General features: G+C 32.1%; 1 protein-coding gene across 2 annotated transcripts; it reads left to right on the top strand.

Annotated features, from left to right (window-relative positions):
* The first annotated feature begins 3,951 nt into the window (after positions 1-3,951).
* LOC8277787 (beta-1,2-xylosyltransferase XYXT1) lies at positions 3,952-7,516 on the top strand. Of its 2 annotated transcripts, none has more exons than XM_025157558.2 (6): positions 3,952-4,350; positions 4,490-4,570; positions 5,302-5,370; positions 5,486-5,545; positions 5,741-5,809; positions 6,274-7,516. In XM_025157558.2, the coding sequence occupies exons 1-6, from the start codon at positions 4,209-4,211 to the stop codon at positions 7,461-7,463; spliced, it is 1,611 nt and encodes a 536-aa protein (XP_025013326.2). In that variant the 5' UTR covers positions 3,952-4,208; the 3' UTR covers positions 7,464-7,516. The 2 variants fall into 2 exon arrangements, with proteins under 2 accessions (XP_025013326.2, XP_015575422.2); XM_015719936.3 differs by having other exon boundaries at positions 6,277-7,516.
* The last annotated feature ends 16,182 nt before the right edge of the window (positions 7,517-23,698 follow it).

A 23,698-nucleotide genomic window follows, 5' to 3' on the forward strand; every position in this document is an offset into this window, starting at 1 on the left:
CGTGAGGGCGCTTTTCAAATGACCAAAAGTTTTCAAGACGTTGAAAAGTCTACCTGACAGCAAGCCAATTGCCTTATGACACCTGGCAGTCAAAGTGTCAAAGCTTCAAAAGGCGCAAGGGTGCCTCACATTAGGACTTGAGACAGAAACTGGCAAAAGATAGCGCGATGAGAAGCGCAAGGGTGCTTCTAAACAGGGACAAGGCAAGTGCGAGGGCACTATTATGGCGCTGGGGTGGTCTTTGCAATCAATGCAATGTCAATAAGCATTAAGATATCAGCCACTCTATCAGTACCACGTGGCTGGAGCCATTAGAGCCCCACGAGAGCGCTTTCCATGACTTCAGGCAATTTTTGCTAGGTCATTAAATCTTACAATTAAAGAGTTTTGATCTTATTATAACGCCTCTAAAGGGTTGGTATATATATAAATGCCCCTCTTAAAGGTTCTACAACTAAGTGTGTGAATTAGATATACCGAAATTCTTACAAATTTATTTCTCAACTTTCTACACTCAATTTCTTTCTTTGTAAAGTGTATTAAGTTAAAACTCTTTATTCAACTAAAATTCTAAAGGGTTGTTATGTGAGTCTAGGTATTAAAAACACAAGGAATTGATTATTGAGTAACGATTAACACTCAAGGATTAAAGGACTTAGTGAGAGAATGATTCACTAAAGGAAGAGGTTTAGTATAAGCCTTGAAAACACTAAGTTGTTGGGTGAACTTGTAAAATCCAAAGGTTGTAATCTTAGTGATTATAGTGAAATACTCAAGTGTGATCCTGAGGAGTGGATGTAGAGAGAATTATTCCCGAACCACTGTGTCATCTTCTCTAACCCATACTATCTTATATTATATTTAATTTCTTATGTTTTTATTAAAAATCATTAACTTTCGCAATTTAAGGTCACCAATTCAACCCCTTTCTTGGTTCTAAGGGACAACAATATATATATATATATATATATATTTAAGGGGATGGTCAAGTACGGGTTGTTCCATCAAAGCTTGTTCGATTCCTTCTTTCAATCTCCCACGTACCCTAAAGAAAGGGATTTGACTCAAATGTTCAGGTGCTGCTTTCAGTCTTTTTTCCATTAACTCCTGCACTGAAAACATGGCGCCAGGGTGGAAAAGATTCCGATGCTTTACTCAGTCTAGGATATGAGGCAATTTTTTTAGCTGTATAAAAGTAATAATTATTAGCTATGATAGTTGGGATGCGTTCTACACGTGAATCAGAAAAGAAAGTGCATATATATATATATATATATATATTTATTGTGTATATCAGATTGAATCTCTACTATACGTTCACTTGAAGGTCGGAGCGAAAGAGCGCAGAAAGATCGTGTGTGTATATATATATATATATATATATATATATATATATATATATATATATATATATATATATATATATATATATATATATAGCATTCTTAACCAACTTAGGTTAGTTGTATGAACCTAATAAGATCAATGGGTTTGTAGAATAATTAGTCGTATTTTAAAAACACGATGGTATAGTTCTATATTTTTTTTTACAAAATGAAATATGTTATTAACAACTTGGTATATGTCTTTATAATTTTTATGTTATTTAATTTTTAGTATATATTTAGCATTCATTTAATAATATTAATCTAATTGCAGATCAATCTATTGGAGAGCTAGGTATATAGATAACTAGTATCTAAAACTCTATTTTGGTATTCCTTTCATATATTTTAGTATAACTTTTGTATATATTAATACATAGCTAATATTTGAAATTATATTTTAGAATGTATTTAGATATTTGCTATCAATTTCATGTATTCTAGTATCTATTTAGTATATATCCGGTATATAATCAGTATTTAAAACTGAAATCTAAAATTTCTTTTAGTATCTATTTTATATTTTATACATTTAATTCATATATTTTGATATGTATGTTTAGTATATAATATACATCTTATTTATATAAATAATTAGTTAGAAATTTTATTATCATATTATTTTAGGATATTTGGTATATGAATATTGTTTGAAATTATCTTTTAGTATATCTATTTTGGAGTTTTGATATATATTTCACATATTTTAGTATTTATTCAGTATATATTTTAGTATATATATATAATATAATACTATTATCTCAAACTGATATATTAAATTATTTTACATGTTTAATACTTGGATATTTTACATTATTTAATACTTGGATAATATAATACTTGGATATTTTACATGTTCGTTTGAGATTTTTTGAATTGTATTTTCTTTTTGGATCTCTTTTATATGAAAACTGATACAAAATTCTAATTACACATGATACAAAAATGTAATCAATGTTAAGCTTTTTGTAATACTTCGTAATTTTAGATTTTATTTAATTTTTTGGAGCATTTTGGTAAATAAATATTTTTCATATGAATTTCTAGCGTTAAATAATTTTTATTTCATTGATCAATTATCTTAATGTATTAATTTATTACTTTATTTTCACAAAATAACTATATTTTTCTTGATTTTGGTTATTTTAAAATTAGCCTTGTGATTTTAAAAAGGCAAATTCAATTTTATTTAATTTAGCCTTATTACATAAATTCATTCCTAAAATATATGCTTGGACCTAATTTATATTAGTTATTATTTTATTTTAGATTATATTAATATTATTAATGAGTCAATTAGAGTTAATTGGCCATGATTATGATTAATTGAGTAAAAGAAAATGGAAAAAAAGGAATGGATAAAATAACAACAAAATCGGGCTTTAGTATAGTTAGCTTGATTTTTGAGGGACTGAAAAGAAAGTTTCGCCCTCTCAAAAAATAACAAAAAGCAATCCCCCATTCACCACTATTTTCGCCACCAATCACCACCATAACACCGGCCAAACCTCCTTCCCCTCCTCCCCTGCTGTCCGGCAAACTCCATTTGAGCATAAACAAACTACAAATCATCAAGCGAGGAAGAAGTAGTCACTCTCTTACTGTCGTTACTCATTCAGCCTTATGTCAGCGTCATTTCTTCATTCTGATGCCAGAATTGTGTTCCTCAACACCGAAAACCTTAAAGTCAACCTCTCTTTGCCGCGTTTCCTCACTAGCAGCGGTGTTTGAGTCTCGCCACCCACCATAAAAGAGAGATTAGTATAAAAAAATTTACAATATTTTTAAAAAAGAGATTAGTATATGTTTGAAAAAAAAACACTTTACTGTATAAATGATATTATATTAAGAAAAATATTTTATGTAATTTTCTCTAATAATTATGCCAAAAGGCCATTTATTTATTTGAAGCATTTTTTATTTGAAGCAAAATGCATGATTGTTAACATTATTCGATAAAAAGGAGGAACTAAAACCTTGGTGCAAGAATAGAATTGCTTCTTTGTCATGGAATGTAACTTTCTTTTCTTGTTTTTTTCCCAAGTGGAATGTAACTTGTTCGTTCATGGAAATTACTTCATTCATGGAAATTAACAAGTAGCTAGCGGTTAGGCCAGCACTAGGGTCCATTGTCATACATTTGCCTTGCTAAGCAAAACTTGCAATTCTTTTATATAATGGAGTAACCTACCGACAAGTAGCTACACTTGCTTAATATGACTAATAAACTAGAGTGCAAATGTGTGGAATTGCAATACAAAAGTTTTGAGTTTCTATTCTATATTAATTAATTAATTAGTCAACAACCATATGAACCGAATTCTACTGAAGTTAGTTGGTTTATAGCTTTCAGATATGGAATCCAAAGCCGGCTAAAAAATTTCAGATAACACTACAAGTATCACCTAACCAATCATGAAGATAATAATAATAATAATAATAATAATAATAATAACATCAACAACAACAACAATAATAATAATAATAATAATAATAACTACAAGAGATGTTAATTTGTCACTGGTGTCAACAGAACAAAGTCCCTTTCAAGCCAATTCATAAATTTGGAGAATCACAATAGACTTCTTACATACTACGTGGTGAGCAATAGTTGTAAAAATTTATATAAAACTCTTATACCTTCTATTCTCAAGCTAAACTAGTAGCCAAATCTTGCTTAATTCGCCATCCACATTTGAACATGGACAACCTTCTATTTAATTATGATCAGCCTTTTTAGAAGAGCATCATCCATTTGTTGATCAATGGCCCCCTATAAGAAGTACTGTACCTAGAAGGGGTTGTTAGTTACGTTGAGCAAACATGATGTATGATACTTTACTTTCAAGAAGCTTTAGCAAGCACGAACAGAAGAAGTTGAAATATGGAGGATTCATCACTTGCTTCCTCGTTGTATTCAGCTTCTGCACCATCTTTAAGCCTTATTTGAGTCCTCTTCCAGTTTGTATGTCGTCCAAAATTCTTGTATACTTCATCTTGATTTCCTTTTGTCTTAATGCACATTTGGGATTTGGCTACTAGACTTGCATGCTTTTTGCTATTGTATTTTTTCACCTAGTGCTATATTTATCTTGCATTCGCAGTGAACTTGCGGCTGTCAATTGAACCAGGCCAGAAGTTGCTAATTTTGAATGACACGGACAGCTCTCAGCAAATAATCAGGGGTAAGTTTTGATCTGTTATTTTTAAGCAAATTATAGCATATCCTTATGACTGGAAAAATTGTTTATTTCATTCGTAATATGTTATAATATATATATATGTACATTTAATTTTAAGCTAGTTTTTGGAATTACCACGGTATCGTAATTAGACATTTTCTTGCAAAAATGAGTTGGACTAAGACTCATTTGCATGTTATGCTAGGTGTGAGGAAAGATGTTGAAAATTATAAAGGTGTTGAAAATTATATTTGTGCGATATTCGCTAATGTTATAATTTAGATATATATGTAATGAACACCTTTTATTTCTTTATTTTTTCTAGTTTTTAGGAATGAGTTTTATCTAATTCCATATATCATTATAGATATATATGAATTCCATATATATTCTTTTCTTTTTTTAAGCTAGCTTTTAGGAACAAATTTTATCAAAATTCATTAATTATTTTTTATTTATATAAATCTGTTCAATATTAGATATATACATCTTCTTTCTTTTTCTTTGATCTAGATTTTGAAAGCAATTTATACCCAAGTTCATTTATCATTCATGATTTATAAAAATGTTGTATTTATGCTACATCTGCTAAGTTATTGTTTGCTATAATATAAATATATGTGGATTATATTTTCTTTTCTTTTCTTTTTCAGTTAGCTTTTGGAAATGAATTCTATCTAGACATATTTATCATTCCTGATCTATAAAATTCTGTTCAATGTTGCTTTCTGCAGAATCAGAAACTACAACCAAGAATATGGAAATGGCAAGTGATACAAGCAGCTCCAATCAAGTAGCTACAAGTGAGTTCTTTAATTTTGTAACTACTCTCTTGCAATTCAGCATGCTAATTATTAACATAACTGATTGGAGGTTTAAAATTAGACTTTATTCTAACAACTCTTTGAATATTTAAAGATGCAGAAAATACAAGAAAGAATGATGAAGGAAGCAGCTCCCAGCAAATTATAGTCAAGGGTTGGTACTCATGATTGATCTTCACAAATATAAACCGATAATATATTGTCTACCATAGTAACCATTTACTGCAAGTGAACTGAGTTAGTCATGTAATGTGGATTTTAAAACAGCAATCTCTTTTACCACTTGTATCACTATCTTATTTATTAAGATATATATGTATATAAATAGATATTAATTATTGATTTTCAGGTGCACAAAATTCTATGAACAGTAAATTAAAGGTCAACAATGCAAACAAACCTCAGCATCTAGCCAGTGGTAAGTTGTTCACACGTGGATTAGTTAACAAATAATGAAATATTGATCTCGTCCGAAAAAGATTGAAAAAATGTAATACTTCATATTTCGATATAAAGTAATAATTTAGTAAAAGTAATAATATATAAAAATTAAATATTGTTTGATTAAAAAAATAGGAACCTTGTTTTGATTTTATTAACAAATAGTGTTTTGTATTTTATTTTTTTATTAATTTGACATGGATGATTTTCTTACTGGTTGGTTTATTAGTAATATGATAGATTGAATTTTGTTAAGAATGCACATGTTAAAAGATCTTTCTCATAATTATGCGGTAGTCCATTAAATTATATTCTAAACAAGAGATTTCCTGATATTCTTTAATGGAAAATTCTAGTATATCAGTACATCATTAATTTTTAGTTGGCAGAAAATTAATGTAACTTAATTAATTAATTTCCTATTTTTTTTCCAATTTGAAGTAGGCATGGCAAAAGAGAATAAAGTTGAGCCAGCAGTATGCAATTTGATGGAAAGATCAGATTTCTGTGAGCTAAAAGGTGACATCAGGATTGATGCGAACTCCTCCACTATTTTCATTGTCTCATCTGGAAATGATAATCTAGCAGCAACAAACACTTCATGGAGTATCAGGCCTTACGCACGGAAAGGTGATGCAGCAGCAATGAGACACACCAGGGAGTGGTCAGTGAAACAGGTAAGCAATCACCGGAAAATCCCCGAATGCACCCAGAATCACAATGCTCTGGGAATCATTTTTTCTCTCGGAGGATATTCAGGGAATCATTTCCATGCCTTCACCGACATCATTGTACCGTTATTCTCAACTGCTCGACCATTTAATGGAGACGTGCAGTTCCTAGTTACGGACAGACAACCTTGGTGGATTGCAAAGTTCAGGATATTGTTGAAGGCATTGTCTAGATATGAAGTCATTGACATTGATAAGAGAGAAGAAATCCATTGCTTCACAAGCATTACAATAGGTCTTAAACGTCAATCTAACAAAGAACTGAATATTGATCAGTCGAAGTCCAGATATTCAATGAAAGACTTCAGGCAGTTCTTGAGAAGTTCTTACTCGTTAAGGAAGACAACAGCAATCAAATTCATGAAAGGTACTGGTAGGGAGAAAAACAGAAGGCCTCGGCTTCTGATAATTTCAAGAAAGAGGTCACGAGCATTCACTAATGTTGGCGAAATTGCTAAGATGGCTAAAGGGTTAGGATATAAAGTAGTCGTGGATGAACCTGATGCAGATGTATCAAGATCTGCACAGGTTATGAATTCTTGTGATGTTGTTTTGGGAGTTCATGGAGCTGGTTTGACTAACATGGTTTTCCTTCCAGACAATGCTATCTTGATCCAGGTAGTTCCTTTTGGGGGGGCAGAATGGGTATCAAAAATTTTTTTTGAAGAGCCTTCGAAAGATATGAATATAAGGTACTTGGAATATAAGATCAGTATAGAAGAAAGTTCTTTAGTACACCAATACCCTTCTGATCATGTGGTTTTAAGGGACCCATCTGTGATACAAAATCAGGGTTGGGAAGCATTTAAGTCAATATACTTTGATAAGCAAAATGTAAAGATTGATTTGAATAGGTTTAGACCAACTTTATCGAAAGCTTTAGAGCTTCTTCAGCAGTAAATTTAGAGTTCCTTTCTCTTAGGATAGAAATAAGAAAAGACAACTTTTCTATATATAATGATGGAATAATTTTTTCTTTCTAGGTAATATTTATCTAAGTAATATTTATCTACATTATGTATATACATTATAATAAATAGATGAATATATTTATATATATATAATATATTATATTTAAATATAAATAATTGATTATTAATTTGTCTAAATAGCCAATTCACCCTCCTAGAATATTTCCTTCCTATAATTCAATATTGAACTGTTTGCAAATATAAGAAAAGTTCTCCTACTCTTGATGTCCCACTTGGTTATGAAATCCACGCAATTGATTCTGCTGGTTGTTAGCATAACAACGTTCTCATTTGGTTAATAACAACATTTGTTAAATGAATAAATGATCAATTTATGTCATGAATTTATATCCAAGGGTTAATATCTCAAATTTAAATTTTTTTAATAAATAGTTCACTAAATTTATATACAATAGTTAAATACATAGAATTTAAACTTTTCAGTCAATAATTCCTAAATTTATATGTATAGATCAAAATCATTCAATTTAAAAAATAAAATTAATTTATTGATACAATATTTAGTGACGCGCTATACAAAAACGTGTTTGATAAAAATTAAAATTCGATATTTAATTGACAAAAAAGTGACAAGTTATAGGCCTATTTGTTAAGAAAATTAAAATTTGACTTATTTAGAATTTGTCGTTTTTAGATTAATTGAATCCAAATTTTAAATTTGCTAAATATGCTCTTATATAGCGTATCATTAGATATTGTATCAGTATATTAATGAAATAAATATTATTTTTAATTTTTATAATTTATTAAAACCTAAAAATCTAATATTATTTCACTTTTTAAAAAGTTTAAATTGGATGTATTTGACCTTTGAACACAAGGCCAAGAGGCTATTTGTTGAAAAGGTTTGAATTGGATGTATTCGATTCTTGAATATAAATTCAGAGTATATTTACTGAACGAATTTAAATTAGATGTATTTGACCCTTGGATATAAATTTAGAAGGTAAATTGGCCCTTTGTTCTTTTGTTCACTTTACCATATTACAATACTAGGTTTGTTTATCAATGTGAGTATTTAAATAGGGGAAGTCCTATTTTGTCTCTCATGCTTAAGCAAATAGTCACACAAGCATCTCTCATTTCTTTTTTAAATAAATCACTAATAATGGATGTTGTACCTTAAAACTAAGAAAGGGTTGAATTGATGACCTTAAATCACAAAAAATAAAAATGAATCACAAACACAACAATCAAACACAATAAAAAGTTAAGTAGAAGGCATAAAGAGATTGATATAAGGGACTTATAGTGGTTCAGAAACAATCTTTCCCACATCTACTCGCCAAGATCACACTTGAATATTCACTATAATCAAATCTTAATTGCAACCTTGAGTTTTTAGCAAGCTCATCTAACAACTTGATATTTTCAAGGCTAACACTAAACCTTCCCTTAGTGTATCCCAATCTCATGCTAAGTCCCTAAAATCCGTGAATTTAAATAGAAACTCAACACCAAATCATTATGCCTTATTCCTAGGCTCACGCAACAACCCTTTTAAAGTTTAATTGAATGAAAGAATTCAGCTCAATACACTTATAAAGAATAAAAAATTAAACGTAGAAAGTTGAGAAATAAATTTGCAAGAGTTTGGGCACTTAGAAAATTATCCAATCTATATCTAAGTCTTTATGAGAGGTATCTATTAGAGACATTCTAAAAGTATTCCTAGCCTAGAGTGTTGCTTAAAGCTCTAAATAATGTATATTAGAGCACAATCATAGTCACTATACCCACCTCTTCTATCATAATCGTGATACTTAAAAACATAATGACTATAATCTACATGGCACTCTATGATTCGTCATGTCAAATATAATCATTGGCAGTCTTTCTAATGGCAACAGGTATGAATGTTGCAGTTGCAATCTTCTTATTGTGGTCGCAATGTTACCTAACCAAAGTATTTGAGCTAGCGAGCACTATCGCGGTCACAATAGCGGCCGCTATCTTTACCGCTCTATATTTTCCATTTCTTGCAGTCGCAATCTTTTTGCTTGTGGTTGCGATCTTGCCTTTACTTCAATGGCTACAAAAATATGAATGTCGCAAATCATGATTTAGGAGGCAAAAAAGGAATTTTGACTTTCTAAGGCAAAGTTTATTTCCTTGAAAGAAGATACTTAGAAAGCTTTAGTAGCACAACTCAATTTGATTGTTAAAAGGATCCTAAAGTCATGAAAAGACTTAGGCTAATAATGGATTTTAGTGATGGACTGCTTACATCGCTAAATTGTGATAAAATAAGTATAATAAAAATATTGCCATGAATTAACATTGAATTAAAAGGGTTTAATTCATAATTTATAATTTATTGCCAATATGTTAGGAAACTCTTGGGTCACACAAAAATAGGCTTAAAGTTGAGATTAAATGATGCTTAAGATTGGCTTAAGCTTATATGCATTAAGCCTAATTAAAAGTTGATTAGTTTAATACATATTGGGCTATGATATTCAACTATAAGGGCCCTATGACTATGCTTATATATTAATTAAGTTAACTTAGTCTAAACAAGCCTAATTAAGGCCCAACTTAAAAGTAAGTAAGGCCTTGCTTGTTTTAATACTAGGTTAAATCCATGTATATATATATAGAATATGATAGGTGGCTAGGGTTAATGGAGGATGCCATAAACACTTAATTAATTAAGATTCAACCTAGCTTAGAACTAGAATTCACTCATCATCATCTCTATTCTCTCTCTTGTGAAGGATTGTTCATAGGATATTCCAACTTTGAAGCTTGTTTAGATGACCATTAGAGGCTGGTTATTTGAGTAGCTTTAAAGTTCATCAATCATCCTTGAAGAATCAAGAATCAACAAAACAAGAAGCACTCCTCGGAATGGGCGGTACATACCCTTTGTATGCCTTCTCCATCTTTTGCTTGTTTTTGTGTGTTATGACTATTTAACTCAATGAGATCCTTGGTGGGAATTAAAAAAATTTTAAATTTCTTCCATTATGCATTTTTTTATATTTTAATTTTAATTCCAACAGTGGTATGAGAGCCTCCATTGATTAATTTAGTCATATTGTTATATAATAGTTAATTAATCATAAGCATGCAAATCTAGAATTTATGGGCTGCTTTAAAATTTTTGATTGGTTGCCATAGCTATACTTTGAATTTTTTGGTGATTCTTATTAAATATGAACTCTATGAAATAGAACTTATGATTTGGATATTTTTAGAATTTTTAGATATCGTTTGACTAGGATTTGGATGTTCAAAATCTATGCCATCTGCATAGACAGTTTTTAATGTGATCAACAATATCTAATCTCTAATCAAATTTGGATGGGCAAATTAATTGAAATGATTGCATGGGTAATTATTACAATAAATCTTCTTGAATACTAGATGTTCAAAATTCGTTCAAAACAATTTGGAATTGAATTCTTGATGATCAAAGCAAAACTATGCACATATTACACATCCTAAGGGTTTGACATGCGCATGTGTATATGGATTTTGATTTGATTTGATTTTGGACAGCAATGAAATGATTTAGATGATGAATAATGAACCTTTATATTTTCTGAAACTTTAAGCTTTGATCTTCATGAACACCATACATGCACACAACATACAAATCAAGTGTTGATTTGATTAGTTATACGCATAGTATGGGTTGCTTGTTGGAATTCGGCACATGTATGATTCTTGATCTAATGCAAGCCTTTTGAGGAAGAATATCAGATCTAGATCATGTATAAAATGAGTTCTTAAAACAATCTTGGAGGTTTATTTGAATCTTGATCATTTTCTTGCATAGTTGCTTTATTTTTTAAAGATTGCCATGTCAATCTTGATTATCTTGAATTGTTTGATAGAAAATTTGATTTTCTTGATGATGAATCTTGATGAATTTAATTAATTATGGAATTAATGTGATTAATTAGCCGATCTTTAAATCTTGTTAAATAAGGAGTGTGATGTGCATAGTTTTACACATATTTGCTTGCATATTATTCCGTATGTTCTTAGCAATTATTGTGCTTTTATTGCCAGATCACCCGTGTTTTGTCTTCTTTTGCATTTCAGGAGCATTTATAGGACCGTCATCAGTGTTTAAGCAATTATAGATCAATACGTGCAGAAACAGAGGAGAATTCATCAAGATCAGACAAGAGCCCGCGTTGCACACATTGAGCACGGCTTGAGTCAAGGCCGTGCTGACCATCACGGCCTGGATTCTGGTTGTGACCAACCATCGAAACTTGGTCTTCAAAATAATGGTTTGCGCACGGTTTTTGAGGCCACCACGACCTCCACCACGGGCCGTGGTGGCCAGCACCGGTGGGGCACGGCCATGGTGAAAACCTACTTGGTGAGATCCACAGTTAGCCTAGGCTCCGGCCGTGCTGACCAGCATGGCCTTGACCACGGTCGTGCTGAAACAAAATATATAAGGAAAACAAACTTTTTAGGGTTAGAAAAAAGAGGGGGAAGGAGTGACATAGAGCCCTGGCGGCTGGTTCAGTTTCTGCACAGTATTGAGTGCGAGAGAGAGTTGTAGGGAGGAAGAATCCCGGAATCGCAAAGTTCCGAGTGCAAAACAGTAGTGGAGCAATTCAAGAGGCAATTTGGGAGATTAATCAAAGTGTAGATCTAGATTTGGAGCTGTTGAGCCAATTCGAGAGAAAAGGGTGTACATGTTTTATTTTCATTATTCTTTCATTGTAATTGATTTCCTAGATTGTTTTAAACATGAACATGTTTAGCTAGACTGATTAAATCCATTAGGATTTCTTTACTATGTTGGCTTAATATTATATTGTTGGATTGTTTGAGTTGGTTTTGTATTCTTCTTGCTTTCAGTATTAATAAGATAGTATTATTCATGAGACGTTGTGAATTGTGGTGTTTAGATTGCTTTGTGTGATTGAGAAGTCCATTTGGCAATTGGAATTTTGAATAGCAAGAACTGGTTAATAATCATTTAGAGATAAGGATAATTAACTAGCCGGATTAAGAATTAACAAAGCTTAATAGAGGCGGATTAAAGCTTAATGCTAATTTAAGAATCAATTGTTAGGAAGAGATTCCAACTTTAGGTTATTAGGTTTAGGAATTCGGTTATCTCGAGAGAGAAATCAAATTCAATTAAGAATTTGTCCATGGGTAGCATAATTGGATTCATCAATCCTTTATCTTTTGTTTGATCACCAACTAGTTTAGGTTCCCTTTGGGTTTGCTTTCTTGTCTTGGTTATTTCATTTATCCATTCATTCCTGCATCTCCCTTAGAACTTAGCTTGTAGCTATTAGTTAGTTTAGAAATTATTCATCATTCATCTTAGGTTAATATAACAAAGAACAAAGAAGTAACTCTAGGCTTTCACTTTCCCGAGGAATACGCCCTTGATACTCGCCATTAGTGCTAGACTGCATCGATAGGTACACTGCCTTAGATTGTAGCTAACACAAGTAGCCTATCAAGTTTTTGGCGCCGTTGCCGGGGAATGTTTGAAAACTACAGAGAAATTTGCTATTTGTTAATTTAGCCATTTATTTATTTATTTTATTTTTGTTTTATTTGTATATATTTATTTAGTTAAGTTTATGATTCAGGTAGTGAATGATAAGGAGGTTCAATATTAAATTCAAACTCTTTGTATGATGCGTTGGAAAATGGGATTAGGAACCAAGAGAGTGCTAAAAATTGGGATACCCATGCATCTTTAGAAGCTCGAGTGGAATCATTTTGCACGGCTACCGATCAACTCTCCACTCCTATCCTTTCATCTCAAGTTTTTTTGTGAATTTTGTTGTGGTTTACATTTGAGTAATGATTGTCCATTGTATAATGATGTTGCTCATTGTTCTTATAACTATGAACATATGAATTATATGGGAAGTTGGCCAAATGACTCGTATGGAAGCACCTACAAGCAAGAGTGGAGCACTCATTCACCCTTTGGATGGAGCTTAGATGGCCCAGAACCACCAGAATCTCAGCAACCACATCAGCAGCCTAATCTCGAACCTTCAACTCAAGATGAAGAGTTAGTGTCGGAGGAGCTGATGATGAGGTTCATTACAAGTCTTGATGATAGATTCCAACAAACAGAGAGGGTACTTGAAAGTCAACAAGCCTCCATTAAGAACATAGAGCATCAAGTAGGCTTGATCTTCAAGTTACTAGCTAAAGAGCAATTGGGAACTCCATCAAATGCTACTGAATCCGAGGAACACTTGAGCGCTGTCACTTTGCGTTCAGGTGAGAATTTTTCTGGTTTATCTACTATGTTTGAAGATGATGCTTCTGTGTAGGACGATTTCTTGAACATGGAGATGGAACCAGAAAAGGAAGAGGCGAACATGATTCCTTTGAAAGACTATCAACAAGAACGTACAGTTGATGATGCTGAGTTGCAGTTAGAGGAATTTTTGGTGGATTTTCCACAAGTCCCTTCGATGATGGAAGATAAGCACGAGTTATCCAATGAAGAAGTCTTGGAGGAGCTCGAGTTTCTTCTAGCAAGTGAACCAAGCCAAGGACTAGAGAAAACCATCGACGTTCCTGAAGAAATTGCCCAACCGTCGATCCTTCCAATTGGTGAAACTTCAGCTTTCAAATTGGAAGAGCCCTTAGAGCATCATGACTACGTGCAATTGTACGAGGAGCGAGTTTTGCCCATCATACTGGCAGCTTGCTTAATAGTCAGGAAGAGGAAATTGATGATTATCCCTCTAAGTGGATACTTGAAGCCATTTGCTTGGAAGAAGGATGGATGGTCGTCGATCACGCCCATTTGCCTTTCACTATGAGTCCAGCTAAGAATACTCATCACATAAAAAAGAAGCGCTTTTGGAAAGCACCCCAATTTTTATCTTTAATTTCTAATATTTTAACCTTTTGTTTTGAAACATTTTATTAGTTTTATTTTTCATATTTTATTTAATTTTCGTTTCAATTTCGATTTTATTTCTTTATTTTATTACTTTCATATTCTACCGAGGAGGCACTGAATTTCCACAACATCAGCCTCGATGGATGATCAGGGCAGTCCCCTAGATCTTTTTATTTTTTTGCATTTATTTACTTTATTTTTCATACATGTCATGCACTTGGATTGTATTGCCTTTGTTCTCTTAGTTGAGCATCCCATGCGGGGTATCCACAACATTTTACACTGAGGACAGTGTGTTTTTCAAGTGTAGGGTGGTTGTGGGTAAACCTTATAATCCTACTCTCTCATATGATTCTTAGATATATCTGAAATTGCTATCACTAGGTGTTGTGTATTGTTAGGATGTTAGAACACTGTGTTTTTATGCACTTGAGTATGCTATTTTTGAGCTGATTCATGACTTGATTTATAGAATTGTAGTTACTTTTCTTTATTGTTCATTGTCCTTGGAAAACAATTGATGGTGTTTCATCAACCCTGCCTGGTTAAACTGGTGTTATTTAATTGTTTTTCGAATTGTCGAATTTTAACTTAGAACTTTGATAATGTCATATGCATGTGTTTCTTAAGTAATGATTCAATTAATGATATTGTGAACCAATTACACCTAATACCATACCTCAAAGTGAGATTTTGAGCCTGTTGAGCATTCATTATACTTATGCTCTTTATATTTCTTGTTTGAGTGTGCATTGTACTTGACTTTGCTTCTAGAACTTGCTTTATAATGCATGTTGAAGTTACATGAATATTGTGAATACCATGAGATGATTTGGGCGATTTAGGATTCACCACATTTGACCAAAAGCCTATCACCTTATGTTTCCATTAGTTAGCCAATTTTGAGCCTTAACCTTTTCTTCATAATCTATACTTATACACTTCAATTATACCATCCTTTACATTTATCTTTCCTTTACCCTTATGCTAGAATTTCTTTCTGTGATTTGTTCAACTTTATGTGGGATTAAAATGCCAGTTGCTATGTTAGTAAATTCACTAAATCTTTTTGATATTTTAAATGCTCCCTTTGATCCAATTTGTATTTGTTATTCTTTATGTTTATTCGAGTTGTATGCAGCGGTCACTAATAACCTGCTAGTTCATTATTAACAAAAAAGAAAAAAAAAAGAAAAAAAAAGAAAAAAGAAGAAGAAGAAAAGAAAAAAAAATATAATAAAAAAAATTCTTTAATTATTTATCTCTTTATCGGATTTAGAGCATTTGCGAGCGTTATTCTATGAAGTAGGGATCTTAGTGAATAATTCTTTTTGTATTTTAGGCATTTAATCCTTTGAGCATATATTGTTGTTTATCGCACGAATTCCAGCATTTTCACACTTCTGTCCAAATCTCCGTACCTTTACCTTAGCCCCATTACAACCTCGGTAAAGACCCTTTGATTTTAGTGTTTACTTATTCACAGTAGCGAAGATATGATTTCTGAGCAAGCCTATGGTGAGCGGGTTTTGTGCATTTGCTTTGAGGGATTTTTTTTTTCACCTTATATACACTTTGAGTGACTTGAGTGATCCTGGTAGGCACTGGTTCGTGATGTTTGTATTGAGTTGTCATTTAAGTTATTCATGCATTAATATTATTTCCATTCTCTGTTAATGATTTACAATTTGATTTATGATTGAGTATCCTTTGAGATGTGTCGGATACTATCTGTTGTGGACTAGGGGCATAAACTGTAAGAAATTGCTAACTGCAGTTTTATGAGGTGAGTTGTTAATTGCTTGAGGACAAGCAATAGCTTAAGTGTGGGGTAATTTAATGTGCATAGTTTTACACATATTTGTTTGCATATTATTGCGTATGTTCTTAGCGATTATTGTGCTTTTATTCCTAGATCACCCGTGTTTTGTCTTCTTTTACATTTCAGGAGCATTTATAGGACCGTCATTGATGTTTAAGCAATTATAGATCAATACGTGCGGAAACGGACGAGAATTCATCAAGATCGGACAAGAGCCCGCGTTGCACACATTGAGCACGACCTGAGTCAAGGCCATGCTGATCATCGCGGCCTGGACTCTGGCCATGACCAACCATCGAAACTTGGTCTTCAAAATAATGGTTTGGGCACGGTTTCCGAAGCCACCACGGTTTCAGCACGGCCTAGACTCCGGCCTTGACCATGGTCGTGCTGAAACAAAATATATAAGGAAAATGAATTTTTTAGGGTTAAAAAAAAGAGGGGGAAGGAGTGACATAGAGCCCTGGCGGCTGGTTCGGTTTCTGCACAGTATTGAGTGCGAGAGAGAGTTGCAGGAGGAAGAATCCTAGAATCGCAAGGTTCAGAGTGCAAAATAGTAGTGGAGCAATTCAAGAGGCAATTTGGGAGATTAATCAAACTGTAGATCCAGATTTGGAGCTATTCATCCAATTCGAGAGAAAAGGGTTTACATGTTTTATTTTCATTATTCTTTCATTGTAATTGATTTCCTAGATTGTTTTAAACATGAACATGTTTAGCTAGACTGATTAAATCCATTGGGATTTCTTTACTATGTTGGCTTAATATTATATTGTTGGATTGTTTGAGTTGGTTTTATATTCTTCTTGCTTTCAGTATTAATAAGATAGCATTATTCATGAGACGCTGTGAATTGTGGTGTTTAGATTGCTTTGTGTGATCGAGAAGTCCATTTGGCAATTGGAATTTTGAATAGCAAGAACTAGTTAATAATCACTTAGAGATAAGGATAATTAACTAGCCGGATTAAGAATTAAAAAAGCTTACTAGAGGCGGATTAAAGCTTAATACTAATTTAAGAATCAATCGTTAGGAAGAGATTCCAACTTTAGGTTATTAGGTTTAGGAATTCGATTATCGAGAGAGAGAAATCGAATTTAGTTAAGAATTCGTCCACGGGTAGCATAATTGGATTCATCAATCCTTTATCTTTTGTTTGATCACCAACTAGTTTAGATTCCTTTTAGGTTTGCTTTCTTGTCTTGGTTATTTCATTTATCCATTCTTTCCTTCATCTCCCTTAGAACTTAGCTTGTAGCTATTAGTTAGTTTAGAAATTATTCATCATTCATCTCAGGTTAATATAACAAAGAACAAAGAAGTAACTCTGGGCTTTCACTTTCCCGAGGAATACGACCTTGATACTTGCCATTAGTGCTAGACTGCATCGATAGGTACACTGCCTTAGATTGTAGCTAACACAAGTAGCCTATTAGAGTGTCCTTTGTAGGAATTTCTAGATGAAGTATCCTAGTTTGCATGTGACTCCTTGTCTTAAGACATATCCTAGTTGTCTTAAAATTATAATTACTTGTGCTAATATGATTAGAAGATTAATTAAAAGGTTGTTTTAATTAATTCAAGTACTATAAATCCTTTAGGATAAGGATTTGTAATTTTAGAATCCTAGTTGGACTAGAAAGTTGTCTAGGTTAAGACAAGAGTTTGACTTTTATCCTAAAATCTAGACATGGCTGAAAATTTAAGGAATTAAAGGGGATTCTTTAAAATTTGATTTAATTAAATAAAATTTCCCATGAACTTTTGTTAACCTAGGACTTATGTCTTAGTGTCCTAGTATCACTAGGTTGTTTGTCTTAATTAAGACATAAGTTTGACTTTTTATCCTAAAATGACATAAAATTAAAATTAAAGATATTTTAAAGGGAATTAATTATTAATTAATTAATTTTAATTCTCTACAACTTTCTTTAACTAAGATTAAATCGTGAATTCCTAATATGACTAGGATTAGGAAAGTTTGTTTGGTCAAAGGTTGTCCTAATTCCTTTTGTTTTGTTTTGGCTGAAAATTACACTTTAAAATATAGAGTAGTTTTATTTTTGAATATAATTTGATTATTTTAATTTTCTATACTACATTTAGTCCTAATTGCATGCAATGATCAAATAACTTGAATTATGCTATCTTTATTCTTTTATATGCTTTATATAATACGATTATATTTGGCATATGACGGATGGTTATTGACTATAAAGACCAATGTGATTGTGTTGAATGGTTGAATGTTTTGATTTGATATTTTTAAAATAAGGATTGCGTTTCTTGCCTTTCTCTAAATTTATCTAGGTTGTAAAATTTTTTTCTCATCTAACTCCCCTTGAATGCAACTCAAGGTTTCTTTAAATCTTATGTAAATGTTATATATAGTTTTAGATTAGTTAGATAGAAATTTATTTTATAATTCGGATGGAGATATGGCACCAAATGGAGATGAAAGGGATATTGCTTCAAGATTTGGAGATTATGAAGACAATACTTAGGATTTGACCATCTAGTTATCTTCGATGGCTCAAGATAACTAGTTTAGAAAGTCCATAATCATCCATAGTCGTTTGGCATGCTTAGCTTATATTATATATGTGATGTATGATATATGCATGATCATGCCAAAGCATGAAACCCTTACATTCAATATTTGTACATTCATGACAAAACATGAGACCTTAACCACCGCTTTTTAACAAACCCCTCGTTCAATACTAAGTCACATATTAAGAACTTGATTAAGTTGACTTCTATAATTAAAATAGGAATGAGAGTCTTGTTTATATGTTAATTTTGTTGAGAAAACTCAAGGTTGGCTATTACCTAGATATGTTCTCTATTTTAATTGATGGGTCTTACTTAACTATCTTAAATAATTGGATACACAAAGCATTAATTATATGAAGCTAGAGGCATAAATTATGTGAAACATAAATGACGTTTAGAACATCATAATATATATTTAGACAAACATTGTTGTCTCCTAATTGATCTAAAAATTTAATTGAGATAAAATTGATAAATAGTTGTCTACTTAATTTATTTTAATATGGTTTGTTGAGCAAACTTAAGATCAGATCAAAATAGATGAAATTCTAGCCTACTAGGATAGCTACATTATTAGCATCCCAAATTAATAGTGAGGGCTATTAATTTGTATCTAAAAATAGTAGGAGTTAAGTAACTGGTTGCAAAACCTTTACTAGTTACTTGCATAAATTAACTTATATTCGTTTATATTTATATTGAAAAGTTGTAAGAAAAGATGAATGGCAATCTATCTTTGCATAGTATGCTTGAGACCAACAAGCTTATTGGGCCGAACTTTCTTGAATGGCATTGCAATGTGAAAATTATTCTCAAAAAAGAAAAGAAGTTTTATATACTAGACATACCTCCATTGCGTCTCCCTGCTGAAGATGCACTCGAGGAGGTAGTCCAAGAGTACAAAAAGCATCAAGAAGATGATGACCAAGTTGTTTGTGCAATGTTAGGAAGTATGACTTCCAAACTGCAAAGACAATATGAAAATATGGATGCTCAAACTATCATCTTACATTTAAAGGAAATATTTGATGAGCAGTCAAGAACTGAAAGGTATGAGACCTCAAAGGAATTGTTCCGATGAAAGTGCATCTATGAATGCAAATGCACTAAAGATGCTTAGATATATTGAATATCTAGGACGTCTTGTTTTTGTGATGGACCATGAATTAAGTATAGACTTAATTTTGCAATCTCTACCTAACAGTTATTTGTAGTTTGTTATGAACTTTCATATGAATAAGTTGAATACTAGATACCCGAACCTATTAATATGTTAAAGACTGTAGAGGGAACCATAAAGAAGCAAAAGGGAGTAGTTTTAATGGTAGGAAATTCTAAGGCTGCTAAGAGTAAGTCTAAGAAGAAAAAGGAAAAGAAAGCCCATAAGCTCAAGAAGCCTTAAAGTCTATTGGAGGTATCAACAAAGATAAAGAAAAGTGTTACCATTGAGGGAAGGAAGAACATTGGAAAAGGAACTATAAGGCTTATCTCACCGCTTTGAAGGATAAGTAGCAAGAACAAGCTTCTAATTCTGAAAAGAAGGAATAGACTAGCTTGAAGGCAATTGTTGCCAGTTTTTCTTATTTAGAATTTAATAATTGTTATTAATTTTTTTCTAGAATAATTGTTGATTATTATTTTATTTAATAATATTTAGCAATTGTTGCCTTATTTAGTTAAATGATTTATGTTTCTAGAATATCATATAAAAGGTGGTATGAAAGTAGGAAAATAAAACCTTATTGTGAGAGAACTAAAGCAATATTAAATAGGCATAAGGATTACATTATTGATATTAAGACAAATAAGTAACATAAATAAGTTATGTAACTTATAAAGCTTATGAAATCAATATTATAATCAAGTTGTTTTTGAAAAAGACACATATGCTGAATTTCTAAGCGATACATAGGATGTGTGCTTGTTTAGGAAGAGCTATGATAAAGTATCATATCAAGATTAGATCATGATATGGAATACTTGGATCATCATTGGAATGTCTATAACTTGCAATTATCCAAATTGATAAATTTTCATAAGATGATGAAACCTAACTTTGTGAGACATGGCCGGCTTAACAACGAGAGGATCATTCTGATGCCTCCACCCATTAACATGACATCAGTGCTTTCACAACTTTGGAGACAAATCCTATTCATCAAGATTCGATAGTCATTAATGATATGTTAGACCAACTATCTAATTATGCCATATTTTGTCTGGAGAGCTCGATGCTTGCTTGTATTAGAGAGGATCCTTTTGAGAAACACATCTCCTCTTCCTCGCATGCCTTTACTTCTCATGCTTCGGAGGGCATACCTACTTTTGACCTGCTTTTAATGCAGCAAACTCAGCAGGCACCTCCTTCAGCTACTGATACTTCATGCAGCTTGTATGCTTGTCCTGTGATGGATAGTACGATTTCCTATATGACCATAGATGGGCAGATAAGCACTTATACTCCTTTGTCTTTGGACACGGTTCACCCTTTCCCTTAAGAAATTCCGATAGGAATCCTTTGCACTTGTATTTACTCATTTCTACTAATGATATATTCTAATTGAATTTTTCTTTTCAGGTTCCTCACTAATGACTAACTGTGGTTTCGAGCGTGCACCCAAGTGTACTAGTGACTGTAACATAATTGAGAACACGCTAACTAGTCACAAACCGACGCAGAGAAGGGAGTCGCCACTTGGGTAATCACCAGGACACTTTTTGCACATTGTGGCACAACTAGATTCCTTAAGGAAGTATTGCCACACCTAAAGATGGATCAAGAAACCAACTTCCTTATTGTGTATTTCTACCTTTAATTTTATTAGTTAAATAATGGTGAGCCTAGTTCTAGCCCAAATTTACTAGTTAAGCCTAGAACTTACCACCTTTTACCTATTAACTACTTTTTGCATGTAAGGAGGCATGTTTTAGTACGTACTCTATATGGGCCAAATTGTATTAATCATGACAAAGCTCGCTTAAGTCTACTACAATTTTATTGAGTTAGCCTAACTTACCCTCTCTTTTTAACCTAAATGGAATATCATTTTCCATGCTAAAGTAAATCTTAGGCCCTATGTCTATGTGGGTTAATTTTAATTAACAGTCACAACAATAATTAGATATTATCCACTATTTTATAGATTAAAAAAATAAAAAGTAGAAAAAGAAAAATAACAAAATTACATCCCTCCTACAACTAGTGACTTAAAATAAATGAGAATCAACTGAAACAGATGAATCCAACAAGAACAAGTGAAACTGTTTAAAACAGATGGGCTAGAGGATGAATAACCGATCGGCTTTAGGGTAGAGCCTATTGGCTCTCCATACAGCCGATCGACTCTAGGTTGGTCATAGATCCTAATTGGTCTAATTTGATACTCCTTGGTTGATTATGGGCGATTTCGGACTCTATAAAACCTAAAATTCCATAACATACGCAATAAGAACATTAAAATTGATTAGCATGTGACAAAAGAAAATAAAAACCAATTAATAGATATTTAAGTCATTCATATAAACAATAGTAGTAAGTAAACTAGCAAACCTTAAACATGTAGATAAGAAAAGAAAAGATTGGCAAAAGAAGTAGACCTAGTTAGATGATTGATGAAATATGGCAACTTAGTCTAAAGATATAAACAAAAGATAGTTCTATATCCACAATTAGTTTTATATCCACAACCCTAAACACTAAACCTTAAACCCTAAAAATGCTAATCTAATTAATTCTCATGATAAATTAATAGATCTAAACCCTAATAATTTAGATATGTGAAAATAATACTCATGTGAGCATATATAAAATAAGATCTAGCGTGTAAACCCTAATCACAGGAAAGCTAACAGATACAACCATATTAATGAAGAAAAGATAACCATAAGAGAAGGGAATACAACATGATGAGATGATGTAATAGAGAAACCATTTTCATTAATCTCATAAATCTCAATAAGAGAAGGTGAGGTCGGTATAAAGATAGGATAAGGATCCTGTCAGCATCTATTTTTCGGATCTAGATATCGAGAGAATTACGGAAAACCCTATAATAAAAGTTACTGCCTTTCTTGAGTTTTAGAGACCAAGAGCGAATGAATCCAAGATTACGATTAAGAATGATTGAGTTAAAATCATTTCTCTAGAATCAATTTAGATTTAATTGTAAGAAAAATATTAAGTTTAAGGGGTGAAACGATAATTTCTGCAAGTTTAGGGACTAAGTAACAAAATTTTCAAACTTCCTTGCTCCATAAAGCCAATCGGCTATGTGTAGAGCCAACTGGCTATACATAGTGCCGATTGGCTTATTCCCCATTTCAACGCCGTTTTCACGCATATTTTGATTTAAATTTACAAAATGATAAAAATAAGATTTTAGAAGGTTTATTAATGATAATTATTAGAGTTTTAAAGGATTTTTATCTTTGTTTTATTAGATAATGATGACAGATAAAGATCTATTTAAAATTTTAATAAAGGCTTAGCTATTGGTTTAGAGTTTTCCCTAACCTTAGCAATCTATATATACATCATTAACTCCTAGGTCTTAGATTACGAATTTTTGCCAACTCTTAGCAATTATTAGCAGCCCACCAATTATTCTCAGAAAGCTAAAAAGCCCCTATCTTTAAAGAGCACAAAGAGTTATTCGGAAGTCACTAAAGAAAGAACTACAGATTAGGAAATTATTTAAGAACGATAATAGCTTCTCTAAATCTCAAGCAGCACTAGATTCTCAGCCATCTTCAATTCAATTGCTTCATTATCTCTTGAGATTCACAAAACAACCATCTACAGTAACAACCTAAGGGTTCCCCTCATACGAACCTGAACTCGAAGGATACGTTCAAAACCTTATTGATGATGGAAGTAAACCAAACAGACAAGATCATGCCC

The sequence above is a fragment of the Ricinus communis genome, chromosome 8, assembly GCF_019578655.1.
Source record: "Ricinus communis isolate WT05 ecotype wild-type chromosome 8, ASM1957865v1, whole genome shotgun sequence".
NCBI lineage: Eukaryota > Viridiplantae > Streptophyta > Magnoliopsida > Malpighiales > Euphorbiaceae > Ricinus > Ricinus communis.